The following is a 17,349-nucleotide window of genomic DNA, read 5'->3' on the forward strand; positions in this document are numbered from 1 at the left end:
ATCATACTTCCCAGAGTAACCTGTTATGGACACAAACACAATGGTGCTTTGAACTTTTGTGTTAGACATAGAAACTTCCCATAATTTTACATTCATTGGTCTTCTGTACAAAGTTACTCAATTATCCAGTTGGTTAATGTAGTTACCTAGCCTAATATGACCTCATTTTAATAAAGGACAGCAAGTTAAAATATATATGGATACTTTAGTATAATTACAAAGCAGTAATCTAATTGTGCAGTTTACATGTAACTGAACAAAAATGATCACTTTGAAGCTGCTTTGGGATATCTTCCCTGCAACATAACTGCTCTTTCCACTGGTTGACTGTCTCTTACCGGATGGGTTTGACAGGAATTGCTGTGCTAACTTACAACCTGTCAGCTACTGATCAAAAGTAGAAAGCATAACCTCTCATTCTTCTAGGCTAACCTTTATTAGGAAGGAAAGACCTCTCATGCTCACCTCAGAATGGGACAGTTAAAGCAAATACTATTACATTAAATTATATTAAAGGCAGGTCATACTTGCTGCACATATAGCAGGATTTTTTTGCAGGAGGAAGAGGTCTTGGAGTAGGTGCTGAAAATCCAGTAAGGCAGAGGGTGGAACAGAAGAGCTGGGTTGAACCTTTCCTCTGATAGGCAGTCTGTCCCTTCTGTAGAATCTTCTTACATCCCGAACAGGTGACCCGTACGCTCATAGTAGGAGTGGGAGCTGGCTGTCCACTGCCACCTGCAGGTGACTTTGCTGTGCTGAGCGTACTTGGTGTATTTTGCTGCACCAACTGTGATACTGCAACACAATAAGACACGGTCTCAAAAAAATCTGCGAGAACAAACTTACAATTCCAATGTGCTTGTGCCTGTTTTATTTTATTTTAGCCGAGGGCTGTTTTCCCCTAGCGCCACACACCAAGTGCAGCCTCCTTAAGCTCGAGGGGAAAAAAATTCTGCTCCAGATCACCATCTAGTGACCCCTGTTGGAAGTGCACATCTGTAATGGACATTAGGCAAGAACTGGATTTGGCCCAGCTTTGACATTCCCCAGTCTAAAATCCTGCTGACCCTCACTGTCAAAGTTCACATATGAATAAAGGCCATCCGGAGGGGAACCAACACCCATGGAATCACACGCCAGCCAGGAGGGAAAAAGACTGCTAAATATTTTGCAGATTTTTTTTTATATACACAATTACCTCCATTGATGCAAATGTAAATTTTAAAAGGAACATTAGTGTAGAAGTACTAATGAACAAAGTTCTTCACAGTGTTACATTCAAAATATAGTTAGGTTTTAATAAAACCAAGAACTATAAATCTCAATTCTTGCTAGCAGACCACATTAAGTAATTGCCACCACAATAATGCTCTCATTTACTTATATGCCATTTCACTTCCAATATATTCAACAGCATCTGCAGTAACTTGATGTTGCAAAATCCTTTTTTCTCTAATGTATAGGAGAGCTAAGAAAACCTATATTTTCAAAAAGAATTTTGAGCCAGAAAATAGGGCGGTCCCAGTTAATTATGTCATGGAGTGGGGAGACTCAAGTTTGAGACTGCAATTCTCTACATGGTTTCACTTTGCTCCCATCTCAGGAGAGCGATCTCTTACCCGCTCCCTCCCACCCCACCCGCAACCGCAAAAAGACTGACTGGAGTTGTTTATATTTAGGAATTCAATTACTGGTGTGCACACGCCATCAACTGCGAACTTCTAATGTAAAAGCATCTTCTATGATTGTACATTTGGAATCTTAGTTAATCATTGGGGAATTGACGGGAGCGAGCGCGAACACGCACATGAGAGCGCTCGTATGAGCAAGGACATGAGTGATAGCAAGTGAGGTCCAAGTCTACTGTCAGCACACCTCTTAGCTAGTCGTTAAAGACAGGCTTCAAACCTATCCACTTAGCCAGGGAGAGCACAGGGAAGCTGAATGGAAAGAAATGATGAATTTAAACAAAACATTACCAAATCTACCTCTTTCACAGAAGGAATCTATTTCAGAAGCACCATGTTTGTATTGTTTTATTGATGATCTTTGTTCTTGGCCCTGACTTTCTGGTTTTATAATTAAACAGCAACCTACAGGAATAGAATGGAAGTCTGCAGCATAAGTGCACAACACATCCGTAGCTGAAGTTTTATTTGGGTATAACTGGATACGGCAGAATCCAGTTACAGTGATTAATTTGGCCAGTAAGCTTCTCAGCCTTTCCTCTTTGATGCACTGCTCAGAATGCTAGTGTTTTTTGTTCCATTCACTGCTCTCAGCCCAAAACTGGTTCTCTAAATGGAGCACTAGTTAGTCTTGCCTCTACTTTTAATTGCTGAACAAGGTTATGCCAGAATGCTAGTTTAAGGTGAGAGCAGTGAATGGTACAAACCAGAAGCATTAACATTCTTTTATAGGACTATCATTCTGAACCATGCATTGGAGAGAAGTTGAGCAGTTATTTAATGAACAGTTTACGGTTCAGATGTTTAAAAAGCTCGTCAATGCTGAGCAGCAATGTTTCAACAGTACAGCAGAACTCCTACAAATTAGTAATGTTACAACTGAGGCAACTGTCTTTCAAGAATGTGGAATTGCTGACAATAAGAGTATCAGATAGATTTTGATCACTATACGCAAAAGATCACTATAAACAGTTATCAGCAAATCCAGACATTTTAAATGGAAGATGTTTGCAACGGTGCAGAATCCTTTACGAGCTTCTCCTGCATTCCAATATAGTACAAGGCCACTAATCCTAACCCGTTGGGACTGAAGACAGTTTAAGCTAGTAATTCATCACTCACAATTTGATGTATGGAATACTGATGGCTCTAACAAAAGTGGAGTAATGTGACTATGTAAATTTTAAATCTGGGAGGAAAAGTACTATTTATGTACAGCAGCATAGCGTTGGAGGAATGCAGCCGATAGGAATGTGCTCCAATCCTCCACCATTACGATATTTAAAAAATTCTCCCTTCCTACTCTTTACTTGTGGCCTAGTTCCCAAAGCTAATGTTTGAAACATGATTTTTTAATTTGGAAAGGGTCTTTCTAAAACAGCTCGTAGGAATTGCCAACAAGTTTTCCTTTTAAACCAAATGACTGGCATGTGCGGTCTAGCGCCATTCAGATTACTGGTGTCCTACTGCACAATGCAGTTTTTTATATGTTTGTTAATGCTGAGTTGGGTGTACCCTCAGCTACAAAGATCATGGCTGGAATTTTGCCTACCTCAGCGGGTCCGGTGCGGGCGGTGTCGGATCATGCTGGGTCCATCCTGCTGTTGAAAATGAACTTACCTTAATGTGGCCTATTAAGCCCGCCCTGCGCGTTACCCGGCCCAATTAGATGGAGCAGTTCTGGTGACGTCATTCATGACGCGTTTTCAGCCGGGATCTTTAAAAGGGACCATGGCCACATAACATTTGAAGTTTAATCCAACATATTGCTGTCAGTGCACTACAGCTTTGGAGTGCTGCCAACACTGAATGACTGCTCAGAGGCAGAGGGCTGCACCCAGGTTCTCCGATGACTCCCTCCATATGCTTATGGAAGGAGTCAGAGCATGCAGGGAGGTTCTCTTCCCTTCCCATGGGTGGAAGAGATCTTCCCAGGAGACCAAGACAGCCTGGTTGCAGATTGCAGAGGAGGTCACAAGCAGGGATGTGGTCAGGAGGACCTGGGTGGTGGCGCAAACGTTAAAGCCACACTCAATTTCATCCTGCTGTGCCTCTCATCACATCCCCATCACTCTGCCTTCCCTACCCTACTCCTGCACATCCTTACTCACACCAACATACCTTGTACCTCTACCCATCTCTATCTACATTATCACATCCCCATCTCACTAGCCACCCCTCACCCTCACCCTAGTGCAATCATAACAACTAACACACACAAGGGTAGCCACTTGGGTATTTTATATGTAAAGTTTCTGTTAATGTGGTGTTGAACATAAAAATCTTTATTTTCAACACTTTCAGATTTATGTGCACCTTTGGAAATGGCTCAGTGAGTTGCAGTGAATGATGAGACATAAGGTACCCCCCGCAATGGTGATGAGTGTGAAAAGAACGGCTTGGTCATTGCAGGGATGCTTTATGGTGTTGGTGTGGGGTGGTGCCAACCTGGCGCATCATGTGGCAGCCATATGGGCGTACAGCATAAAGTTAACTAAATCTAGCCATGATACGGCCATCCCTGGCAGCAATGTGCTCGGGTGCTGATGCCCTCTGACCTGTGCAGCATCAGGTGATTGCGGAGAAGGTTAGTGTTGTTGTTGGTGCTGCTGGTGTTGGGGCTGATCGTGGTCAGATTCTGAGGACCAAGGTGAGACAGTATAAACTGCACCCATGTTGATGGAATAGATGGCAGAAGCAGTCAGTGGTGAGAGAATTCTTCCAATGAGATGAGACTGGATGGAGACTTTACTGGAAAGACTTGCAGCCTGCAAAATCTGTGCTGTAAATGGATTGAGCAACAGCTTCTGCCTGAGGAAAGTGATCATCTGTCAGGTGGGAGCTTTTACTGTACATTTGATGCTGTCAAGTAATCAGCTGGAGCAATGGCCACGGAACTCCCGCCTCAGGTTGACAGACGTGATTCCCGAACTGCGTGAATCCCTTGGTCATGCGGGGAAATTTAAAATGTTGGGGGGAAAAGGTTTTAAGTGCTGTAAACTATCGGATAATGATTTCAATTAGGTCGCCTGCCATTGCCGATCGGGTCGGTGATGACGGACGCGCCTGGGAGAAAAGCGCATGGGGGAACGATGACAGCGGGTTCCTGGCTTGCTGTCAAAAATAACAACTTTCCCACCCGACCCGCCACCGATTGCACCCGCTACCACCCCGGAAAATTCAGGCCCATGTCATCAAAGCAAAGGCGGGGGCCAGAAACAACATCTTAAGGAAGTTGGCCAACTCTAAATGGGAACTGACCCAAGGACCTTATGAACTAAAGCCCTTGCCCTGTGCTATTCAGCAGGTGAATATGCCTGTCCAGTTTGGGAATGCTCCTCACATGCCAAGAAGATGGATCCAGTCCTCAATGCAGCCTGCAGAGCTATTTCTGGCTGCCTGAAACCTACGAAGGTGGATGATCTTCATCGGTTTGCTGGTATTGCCTCACCTTTCATAAGAAGGTGAGTTTCATCAAGAGGGGAAAGGTCAAAGCAGACAAGTGATCCCCGTCATCTACTTTTTCAACACAAACCAGCAACTAAGATGCTCAAGTCCAGGAGCCGTTTCTGACACACTGTCCAGCCCTTGGAATGTAATCCCCACAGCTGTAGATAAGGTGCTTGGTCAAAGGACCTGCAGACAAAGCCACACAAGCTATCTTTTGATCCAGAGGAATCTCTCCCAACAGGAGCCAGTGAGACATGGTCTACTTGGCTCTGTATCAATCACCTCAGGACTGGTGTCGGCTGCTGCAGAGCCCTCATGCAGAAGTGGGGATAGAGCCAAACTGATACTACCGACTGTGACTGCGGAGAGGCATCTCAAACAATGGAGCATCTCTGAGAATGCCCTCTACTACCAGGGTCAAGCAGACCTAAAGATCTCAGGGACTTAAATTCTCGAGCCAGAGCCTGCGTGGAACAGTGGCGAGGGAAGGTGTAGCTACACGACACGACAACGAATGTGGAGTGTTTTTCCTATGCTTTAAGACTTCTTCCTCCATGTAGAAATTCATTGGCCTCAAATGCCGCAGCAGTAATGTACAATGCTTACCAAGGGGACTGCCACTCACTGAGAACACCGCACTGATTCGGATATCAGACTCCTGAGGCTTGGAATGTTGGCCATATACCTGAAAAAACAAAAAATTATTTTTGCTTTCACACTTGCATATACAATATACTCTCAGCCTTGCACTTTGCTGATGCTTACACCTCTTGAATTACTGCAAAATGCTGTGCACAAAATAAAACACCATTTTAGAGTTACTTTAGAGCAACTTTCAGAGTTACTCTGCTCCGACGATGCCACCTTCCACACCAGTGCTTCCGACATGTCTTCCTTTTTCCTCAACCGAGGATTCCCCTCTACCGCGGTTGACACGGCCCTCGACCATGTCCGTTCCATCTCCCACACTTCTGCCCTCACCCCTGCCCCTCCCTCCCGGAACCACGATAGGGTTCCCCTTGTTCTCACCTTTCACCCCACCAGCCTCCACATTCAACGTATCAGCCTCCGCTATTTCCGCCACCTCCAATGTGATCCCACCACCAAACGCATCGTCCCCTTCCCTTTCAGCATTCCGTAGGGACTGCTCCCTCCGAGACACCCTTGTACTGGCCGCGCTAGACGCGCTCCTATCTAGTTCTCCAGCAAGTTAAACACTTATTCAAAATAATTCTTCGTGAAGCCGTTTGCTGTTTGAAGCCTTTACTTGAACAATTTTTGTGAAAAGATATTGCGCTTGGCCTAACATATGAAATCAGATTACATTGGATTGTGAATCCCTTATGGAATCCTCCATTACTGCCAGGTTCTTCCTGGAATTCTACTTCCTGGGATACACAGGAAGAAAGGTACAAAGGTCAAATGATCTCACACAGGAAGAAAAGGAACAAAGGTCAAATGACCTCTTTCATACACACTGCTAACACATAACCACCACCAGAGGGTGCTATCTGCACATAAAATAGTCCATCGGTCCAGAACACTCCCCGTCTGGGGTCGTTAACGACTCCACATAGTCTGAACTCTACTGGTCACTGGAGTCCTCTGGCAACAAAAGAAGAACCACCTCAGAGACAGGCCGAGAGAAGACCTTCGCTGTTCCTTCTTTGATGACTCTCAAGTCCACCTTTCTCATTCTCCCGTCCCGGCTGGGATGGGAGTTCACGATGATAGCCATAGGCCACTCATTCCTTTTTACCTGATTGTCCCTCATCAAGACAACATCTCCTTCTTTGAGATCCGGCCTCTTGTCCTGCCACTTGCGTCGGCTCTGCAGTGTGTTGAGGTACTCCCTTCGCCACCTGTTCCAAAACGTGTCTGCCAGACTCTGGACTTGTTTCCATTCTTCCTTGAAGAGTTCTCTTTCCCCAAACTCTCCTGGAGGACAAGGGGGAACACCTGTCTTCTGGGTCAAAAGCATGGCCGGAGTGAGGATGAGGGGCAATTCTGGGTCTGAAGATACAGGAATGAGGGGCCTTGCATTCATCACGGCGGTGACCTCAGCCATCAGTGTGGTCAAGGCCTCGTGTGAGGCACGACGATCTACCTTGGAGAAGCATGCAGTCGAGGATACGGCGGGCAATGCCGATCATACGCTCCCATGCGCCGCCCATGTGGGATGAGTGAGGTGGGTTGAATACCCAGGTACATTTCTGCTCTTGGAGATACGTCGCCACACTCAGCTGGCACTAGATCCATCCATCTTCAGCTCTCTGCAAGCGCCAACAAAGTTTGTGCCGCAATCTGAGCGTATTTGCTTCGCCGGGCCTCTGATTGAGAAAAACCGTCTTAGAGCGTTTATGAAGCTGGAGGCGCTCATTGTTTCTATAACTTCGATGTGTACAGCTCTTGTGGACATACATGAGAACATCACCGCCCACCTCTTGCTGTTGGCGTGCCCGCCTCTGGTGCGGCGTGAGACCACGTCCCATGGTCCGAAGACATCTACGCCTACGTAGGTGAAAGGTGGTGCTACTTGTAGCCGCTCGGCTGGCAGATCTGCCATCTGTTGGTGCTCCGTCTTCCCACGGAGATTTTTTTGCAGATGACACATTTGAAAAGCGTGCCGCTGATACATCTCTTAGCTCCAACCAACCAGAGGCCGTCTGCTCTGATGGCACCTTCGGTGAAATGTCTGCCCTGGTGCTTCACAGCCTCATGATAACGCACAAGCAGAATGGCCAGATGATGACAACCTGGAATGAGGATGGGGTTGGTTGCATTCGTTCCTAGTTGAGACTGCGATATGCGTCCCCCAACTCTGAGAAGGCCGTCGGCGTCGACGATGGGATGCAGCTTCCGTAGACTGCTGTGAGGGGGTAGGTTGCGTTCTGCTACGCACAGTTCCAATCTGGGTATGGTGAGGTCTGGCTGGGGCACCAACTTGCCTCTATCAAAGACGAAGCCGATTTTGCTTTGTCCTTCTTGAGTGGTGCCCTTAAGATAAGCCACACTTGCAATGGCCTTAGCAGATGCGTCTGCAAAGACACAAAGCTCTTTGAATTGGGCATTTAAGGGAGAGAAAGACGAATAGCAGCGAGGTATTTGGATCTCCTGTAAGTCTTGGAGTGAGTCCCTCCATCTGTCCCACTCTGCTTCCATCTCTTCAGGGAGAGGTGAATCCCACTCTTCAGCACGTGTAGAGAGTTCCCTGAGGAGCAGCCTGCCTTGTATGGTGACAGGGGCTAAGAAGCCGAGAGGGTCGTATAGGCTGTTGACTGTAGAGAGCACTCCTCTACGTGTGAAGGGTTTCTTGGCATCCAAGACTTGGAACATGAACGTGTCTGTTGCTATGTTCCACGACACCCCTAGGCTACGCTGTAGGGGGAGGTCATCAGTGAAGAGGTCTAGGTCTTTGACGTCCTTAGGACGATCTTCAGGGGGGGAATGCCTCCATCACTGCTGGTCTGTTAGAGGCTATCTTATGCAGCCTGAGGTTGGATAGTGCAAGTAGTTCCTGGGCTCGTCCGAGGGTACTGATGGCCTCTGCTCCGGTCGGGAATGACTTCAGTGCGTCGTCGACATAGAACTCTCGTTCTATGAGCCCTCTCACATCACTGCCAAAGTCGTCGACTTCTTCCTCGGCAGCCCTCCTTAGTCCGTATATGGTGACAGCAGGGGATGGGCTATTCCCAAAGACATGGACACGCATTCTGTAGTCCACAATGTCTCTATTGGGGTCAGTCCCGATACCACAGGAAGCGGAGGAAGTCTCTGTGGTCTTCTCTCACCACGAAGCAATGAAACACGTGCTGGATATCGGCAATGATGGCGACGGGTTCTTTCCTGAATCTCATGAGTACTCCCAAGAGGCTGTTGTTAAGATCGGGCCCTATGAGGAGTACGTCGTTAAGAGAGACTCCCTGACATGGTGCACTGGAGTCAAACACCACGTGGATCGGTCTACTGCATGGGGTAAGGTAGCTTGGACGACCATGCTCCAAGATGGAAGTCTTGAGTGTGCTCACCGGAGATGGCTTGTTCTCTCGTGTGCGACGTCCTACAGGGTACACATTAACGAGGCATATCTTGGAGCATGCTCTTGCACTCACTCCTTCTCCACACACCTCGGTGCACCTGAATGTAATCTCCGGACCTGCAGCTCCCTCTCTCTCCCCGCCGTGCTCTGAAGCGGGAGGAGGCGTCTCTGACTTCCAAGGAGCTGGGCCTGGGTGTAGTGCTGAAACGTGCCGATCACTTTCGCCTTCTGTGCATTTTGCATCTACCTTGCAGTTCTTGGCGAGATGGCTCGTGGACGAGCAGCACCTGAAACATATAGAGTTCTCTTTAAGATATTCTTTCCGATCTTCCAGGGACATCTCCCTGAAGCCTCTGCGCTTCTTTAAAGGATGGGGCTTGTTGTGGATGGGGCATTGTTTGCTCATATCCTCAGGTTTCTTCTGAATCTTTGTGTGCTCAGTTGAGGACACTTGCATTTTGTGGACAGATATTGGTGTCTTTCCATGTCTGTCGAACTTGTCTCTTCTGGCAAGTGCTGGGTGGGAGGAGAAGTTGTTGAAGCTGGGGTCGTTCCTGGCTTTGGCTTCTTTACGGATGAATTTAACGAACGCAGAGAATGGTGGGAATGCCACGTTGTGCTTTAGCTTGAACTTTGATCCAAACGTTATCCACTTCTCCTGCAGGTTAAATGGAAGCTTCTCAATGATGGGACTTACCCCTCTGGAAGTGTCTAAGTACAATAGACCAGGTAGGTAGCCGTCCTGCTTTGCGGCTTCGAGTTCCGACAGCAGATCTCCAAGGTCGCGGAGCTTCTGGGGTTACTTACTCGTCAACCTCGGAAAGTTCTCCAACCTGTCAGAGAGCCCTTTCAATGGCTTCGGGCGAGCCGTAGCTTTCTTCCAGCCTCGCCCAAGCCATCTTCAACCCCTCTGGCAGCTGTCCCACATTGGCCGCTTTTATCCTGCAGGCCTGTCCGGCGGACTCTAGGCCGAGCCATTTGATAAGGAGGCCGAACTCTTCTCCTGCCGACAGGTCTAAGCTCGATATGGCATCGTGGAAGCAGGACTTCCAAGCCCGATAATTCTCCGGCCTGTCATCAAACTTGATTAACCCCGAAGTTACCAGCTGGGTGCGTGCAAGGTATTTGGCGAGGTCGTAGGTGCTGGGACCTGTGCCAGGGTTGCCTTGGCTAGGGGCTCTGTTGAGGGTCTCAAGGAACCGAGAGGGAATTTGCCTCTGACTTTCTCTATTCTGCGTCCTATTCCTCTGCACCGTGTCTTCCGTTCTGCTGGGGGAGACTCTGCAGCTTGAGGCACGCCGTCTGCTTTGACCTTGGTTGGCAACTTGTGGCATGTTATACGAAGTGCTTGCATCTGTAGAGATGTGCGGGCCTTCATCCCTTTCTCCTGTAAACTGTATGTCAGCATGGTCGCTCACGTAATCTATGGTGCGCTGTCGTGGACTCTGCCACGAAACGGGAATTAAAGGTTTGTAAGCTGTCTCGGGATCAGCTCCCTCCAAAATTGCCTCGAATACTTGTGTCTCAGCTAATGCAGCATCTATCTCTTTGTTGCTGCAGAGCGTCTAATGTGGCTTGGAGACGGGCCTGTTCAGCCTGGCGTTCAACTTGGTGACGGGCCTGTTCGGCTTGTAATTCAACTTGGTGACGGGCCTGTTCGGATTGTAATTCAGCTTGGAGTCGGGCCTGTTCGGCTTGTGATTCAGCTTGGAGACGGGCCTGTTCGGCTTGTGATTCAGCTTGGAGACGGGCCTGTTCGGCTTGGGATTCAGCTTGGAGACGGGCCTGTCTTACTTTTATCTCTATTTCACTGTTCGCATGCGCAGCTCTGGCTTGAGCTGCCACTAGCTTAGCCCGTGTTCTGGCGATAGTCACGCTTATTCTAGAACCACCTGATGACCGTGAACCAGCTTGCGATCTGACGTAACCGGAGCTTATATACCGATTACCACCTTCTACAGTTTCGTCTGCCTGTTTAAGGTCTTCTCCTCGCTGCAAAGCATTTTCGTTGTTATCTTCTGACATGTTGATGTGAGGTAGATGTGCTCTACGAGGTTAAGGCTTACTCTGGGTTCCTCCTCCTCCGCTCTTCACAGCTAGCCGTATTGATATCTTTTCACCGATATCTTTTCACTGTACTGGCCGCGCTAGACGTGCTCCTATCTAGTTATCCAGCAAGTTAAACACTTATTCAAAATAATTCTTCGTGAAGCCGTTTGCTGTTTGAAGCCTTTACTTGAACAATTTTTGTGAAAAGATATTGCGCTTGGCCTAACATATGAAATCAGATTACATTGGATTGTGAATCCCTTATGGAATCCTCCATTACTGCCAGGTTCTTCCTGGAATTCTACTTCCTGGGATACACAGGAAGAAAGGTACAAAGGTCAAATGACCTCACACAGGAAGAAAGGAACAAAGGTCAAATGACCTCTTTCATACAAACACACTGCTAACACATAACCACCACCAGAGGGTGCTATCTGCACATAAAATAGTCCATCGGTCCAGAACAACCCTAGTCCACTCCTCCATCACCCACAGCACCCCTTCCCCTTCGTCCGGCACCTTCCCCTGCAAGCGCAGGAGATGCAACACCTGCCCTTATACCTCCCCCCTTCCCACTGTCCAGGGCCCCAAACACCCCTTCCAGGTGAAACAGTGATTTACTTGTACTTCTTGCAATCTAGTATACTGTATTCACTGCTCACAATGTGGTCTCCTCTACATTGGGGAGACCAAACGCAGATTGGGTGACCGCTTTGCGGAACACCTCCGTTCAGTCCGTAAGGGTGATCCCGAGCCTCCGGTCGCCTGTCATTTTAATTCACCGCCCCATTCCCACTCAAACCTCACCGTACTCGGGCTCTTGCATTGTTCCACGGAAGCTCAGCGTAAGCTCGAGGAACAGCACCTCATCTTCCGATTAGGCACTTTACAGCCTTCCGGACTCAATATCGAGTTCAACAATTTCAGATCATAACCTCGGCCCCATTACATTTTTTCATATATTTTTTATCCACATCTCTGTTTTGACTCTTCCCTTTTTTTTCTCTCCCACATGGCAGCTGTCTCTCATTCTGCCAGCGCATTTCACACCTAATCTAGAGCCGTCTTTTGTCTTTCCACTAGTCCTATCACCATCGCGTCTCGTTTTGAATACCTCTTAATGTCTCTTCACTTCTCTTTTGTTCTCTCTCAGCCCCCAAACTGGCCTTTTAATCTGTTTCATTTCCTGTGCTTTTTCAGTCCTGACTAAGGGTTTCGACCTGAAACGTTGACTCTATTTCTCTCTCCGCGGATGTTGCCTGGCCTGCTGAGTTTCTCCAGCATTTTCTGTTGTTATTTTAGAGTTACTTTAGTTCACCAACATGCCATGCCACAGATGAGCAAGAACAATCATTTGGAAAAATGGGTTTAGTTGATAACACTCTTGCCTCTGGATCCAATCCAGGACTTGAGCACGTAATCGGAGCAGTACTGTACAGAAGGATTGTTGGAGGTGCCATTTTTCCAAATAAGATGTTAAATTAAGGCTCTGTCTATGTGTTCAGGTGAATCCTGAGGATCTAAGGGCACTATGTGAAAAAGAGCATGGAGTTTTACCCATGTCCTGGCCAATATTCATTTGTCTGCCAAACCAGAAATAGCTGCTTATTTCCTCTTATTGGTGTATGTGGGACCATGCTACAGGAAACTTTTTATCCGGCACTGACGTGGTGCCGGTTCATCAAAAATTCCGGATAACCGAACGCTATAGTAAAAGATAGGGAGAGCTGACAGCTCTGTATAAAGCAACAAACCCTGTTGCTTAGCAACAACTGTAGAACAATGAACACAAGTTTCAAGCGTCTCTGTAGCTTAGCAACAGCTGCAGCCACACCCTTGCACAGCACAGATGGAAGGCGGCAAATAAATATGAAGTAAAACCTACTCCTGAATTTTGCCGGTTAACCAACATTTCTGGTTATTTAGGTGCCGGTAAATCGAAAGTTTCCTGTATATACAAAATATCTGTCACATTTGCACTTCAAAATAACTCACTGTATATGATGTACTTTTGAGAGATTTCTCAAAGACATGATGAGGTGCTAAATAAATGCAAGTCTTTTTATTTCAATTGACTATTGTAGTTCATAATTCCTCATACAGCAAGGTCCTGGACTCAGCCCTGCCATTGGGGAACCATAGAAGTTAAGGCTTAATGGATACAGAGAAGGATAAACAAACATTTTTTTTTTTATTTTTTATAAATGGACACAGAATCAGGTCACCCAGATTGCCCAGTAGATTAAAAACGCCACCTGTCACACTATACAATCCAAAAGGTTGAAGGTTTAATTCCAACAGTACCGACTTAGCTGACTTTATCATGGGCAGTAATTGGGGTGCTACAATTGCTTTGCTGTCTCTGGGCTCGGAAGGGGAAAAGAAAAAAAACAGGCAGTGCTCATGCACCTGATTCTGATGCTGAAAAGTGCCAGTGTATAGATATCAGCTGAAAACTGAGCTCAGCTGTGGTGACTCCCATAATTGAATACCCCACTTACTGCCTAGGCTCACAAATGAAGAATAGCAATGTAGGTGGTAACAACAAAGGGACTGGAGGGTGTCTGGCGCCCATTAAACAATGCCCCAGCAGGTAGCAGTGTCTTCAGGAGAGATGGGAATACAATTGGGAAAAAAAAAGGAAAAAGCCACAATACGATGTGGTACCGAAACCAACAAGCTCCCAGGTTCAAACCCGAGTCTTCCCCTGATCTAAATGTGAGCAGCAACGTAGCACTATAAATAGCCTGTGTCCACAGGTTGCGGAAGGGGATGGGTTTGAAAAGAAAGCCAGAATTCCCAATCACTGTCCAGTAAGCTCTGCTACAAAGTGACTTCAAGTGAAGACCTCAGTTTGACTAACAAGCCTTCCATAACTGAATACCCTATTAACGCTGGTTATCTGAGATTGTGCATGAAGAATGGTCAGTTGGGTGGCTTACTGCTATGAGAGAAAACTGGGGTAGTAAACACATTTATGTTTTAAAATAACACCTATGGTTCTCCTGCATCCCCACTAGAGAAGTTGCTTTCTTTATGGCTAAAGCAATAATATATTTGGTGCTTCAAAAATTGCTCTGTTCAACCCTGTCATTACCTTCAAAAGTAAAGCACTTTCCCACCAATGTGAAGGTGACTGTTTGTGTTAAAAGCTAATGCAACTAAAGTACATTAATGCATAGAATACCAGAGATTTGTAGTGCATTTAGTAGTCCCAAGACATTGAACTTGCATAACAATAGGAAAGCAGGACTTGCATTTATATAACACCTTATCACATTATATTCTCATTGTTCATTTCTCATTTCATTTGTTGAAGTTTGTTACTTGCCGTATTTTGCACGATGAAACCAAATTTAACTTTACCTGTAAAGAATCTGGCTCATCCTTAATTCTTACACCTGCTTGTGGTGCCAAGGCTTTCTCATATCCTTCATCCAAAGGTTCGTCTTTTATTTTCATACCTAGCATAAAACTGGAGGTGGAAGTGTTTTTAGGAGCTTCAGTGTGTCTCTGTGAATTTGAGCTCTTTTCCTAAAATAAGATGAGAAAAAAAACTTTTGAATATTGTTTAATAAAACATTTATAAACGTTAACTCACCAGCTAGCCCTAACTCAATCACTTGATTCACAGCCTGAAAATTGTGAGTCGAGGTACTCTGGTAGTCATTTAAACTTGTTTACCTAGTTTGGCCAACTTTTTTCATGTTTTTCAGCTATGAGTGCTGGCTGGAGCAGTCTATGAAGCAGAAAGTGCCAGGACCAGACTCAATCAGGTAGAAATCTTCCTGCTGCTGACCAGCTCATGCCTACATCTCAAAAAATTATCAGGTAAATTACCAAAACAGTAGACAAAAATCCTCCTTTGTGAGGATTGTAAATAATATACCTAAAACTATAATAAATCAATGGAACATTACATTCCCATAATATGTTTCATAAATCAATAGTAAAATGTCTGCAGAGAGTGGGATTAAACGGAGTGGACTTGAACAGTGTTTTATTTGGGAATTTAGAAAGAGTGGGTTTTAGGAGAAGAGGGGGAAGGTGTTGTTGCTTTTTGCCGACACTACTTGTAGTGCTTCGTATTACAGGTAGATATTTAATTTCAGTACCCTTAACTTAATCTAGATCAAGTAAGTAGTCAAGAAACTACACTGTAAACTAAGTTAACGAATTACAAATTTAATTAAATAAAACAAGGTAATATAGGGCTGTCAGTGCAGGTGGTGTGCCACAACTGCAGCATGTGGGAGTTTGTGGAGATCATTGTAATCCTGGACAACCACGTTTGCAGTAAGTGCCTGCATCTTAAGAAACTTCAGCTCAGAGTTGTTGAGCTGGAGTCTGAGGTGCAGACACTGCGGGGCATCAGGGATGGGGAGAGTTACCTGGATACTTTGATCCAGGAGGCAGTCACACCCCTTAGGTTAGGTAGTGGTACAGGTCTGGTTAGTGGTCAGGGAGAAGAGGGTGTGACTGCAACTCAGGCAGGTAAGGGGACCCCACATGCAGTGCTGGAGGAGCCTCAGCCTTTGCCCTTGTCCAACAGGTATGAGGTTCTTGCTGCCTGTGTGGATGAGGGAAAAGCCTGCAGGATGGATGAGCAAGCTGACCGTGGCACCATGGTGCAGGAGACCATTCAAATGGGCGGGGTGGGGGGAAGTGAAAGGGAATGTAGTTGTGGTAGGGGACACTATAGTCAGGGGGGTAGATACTGTTCTCTGCAGCTGTGACCGGGAGTTTCGAAGGTTGTGTTGCCTGTCAGGGTTAAAGACATCTCCTCGTGGCTGGACAAGAACTTGGAGGGGGAGGGTCCAGCTGTCATGGTCCACGTAGGAACCAATGACATAGGTAGAACTAGGAATGAGGTTCTGCGGAGGAGCGAGAATCCAAATTAAAAAGCAGAGCCTCAATGGTAATAATCTCTGGATTGTTACCTGAGCCATGTGCAAACTGGCATAGGGACAAACAGATTAGAGGTTTAAATGCATGGCTCAAAGAGTGGTGTGGGAGGAAGGGGTTTCAGTTCATGGGGCACTGGCACCAGTACTGGGGAAAGAAGGAGCTGTTCTGTTGGGACGGGCTCCACTTAAACGAGGCTAGGACCGGTGTCCTGGTGAATCGAATAACTAGGGCAGTAGACAGGGCTTCAAACTAATGAAGTGTGCGCGTGTGGGGGGGGGTGCGGGAGGATTCAGGAAAGAGTAAATTTAAAAGCAGCGAGAGAAATGTCAAGGCTCTAGAGCAGAGTAGAGTTTTGGGTAAAAATAAGCAGAGTAGGTCAGGAAGGGACAGAGAGGGTAACAAAGGTAATAGGGCATCAGTGACTAAGGTGACATCAGGGAAAAATTGAAATAAGTCAAAGCTAAAGGCACTATATCTGAATGCGCAAAGCATTCACAAAACAGGTGAATTGATAGCGCAGAAAGAAATGAATAGGTTTGATCTAATAGCCATTACGGAGACATGGTTGTAATGTGGCCAAGGTTGGGAACTAAATATTCCAGGATACTTAACTTTTAGAAGAGATAGGCAAAATGGAAAAGGAGGAGGGGTAGCCCTGATAATAAAGAATGGGATAAAGACAGGAGAGAGAAAGGATCTTAGCTGCGAAAATCAAGAAGAAGAATCAGTTTGGGTGCAGCTAAACAACAGCAAGGGGCAGAAAACATTGGGCAGAGTCAACACGGATTTATGAAAGGGAAATCGTGTTTGACTAATCTGTTAAGAGTTTTTTGAGGTTGTAACTAGAAGAATAGATAAGGAGGAACCAGTGGATGTGGTGTATTTGGATTTTCAGAAGGCATTCGAAAAGGTGCCACACAAGAGGTTATTAAACAAAATTAGGGCTCATGGGATTGGTTAACGGACAGAAAGCAGGGTTTGAATGAACGGGTCATTTTCGGATTGGCAGGCTGTAACTAGTGGAGTACCGCAAGGATCAGTGCTTGGGCCTCAGCTATTCACAATCTACATCTATGATTTGGATGAAGGGACCAAATGCAATATATCCAAGTTTGCTGATGATACAAAGCTGGGTGGGAATGTAAGTTGTGAGGAGGATGTAAAGAGGCTTCAAGGGGATATAGACAGGCTAAGTGAGCGGGCAAGAATATGGCA

General features: G+C 46.2%; 1 protein-coding gene across 5 annotated transcripts in view; it reads right to left on the reverse strand.

Moving 5' to 3' along the window:
* LOC147103125 (zinc finger MYM-type protein 4-like) overlaps positions 1-17,349 on the reverse strand; it is a 180,738-nt gene that overhangs the window by 62,278 nt on the left and 101,111 nt on the right. For all 5 annotated transcript variants that reach the window (XM_085962449.1, XM_085962447.1, XM_085962448.1 and 2 more), the window contains 3 exons: positions 14,593-14,760; positions 5,745-5,823; positions 528-795 (listed from right to left, as the gene is read on the reverse strand). In XM_085962449.1, the coding sequence (XP_085818575.1) occupies positions 528-795; positions 5,745-5,823; positions 14,593-14,760 (515 nt within the window). The remainder of the gene's footprint in view (positions 1-527; positions 796-5,744; positions 5,824-14,592; positions 14,761-17,349) is intronic.

Source organism: Somniosus microcephalus, chromosome 20 (genome assembly GCF_052327205.1).
Source record: "Somniosus microcephalus isolate GS21.2 chromosome 20, FLI_Smic_1.0, whole genome shotgun sequence".
Lineage (NCBI taxonomy): Eukaryota > Metazoa > Chordata > Chondrichthyes > Squaliformes > Somniosidae > Somniosus > Somniosus microcephalus.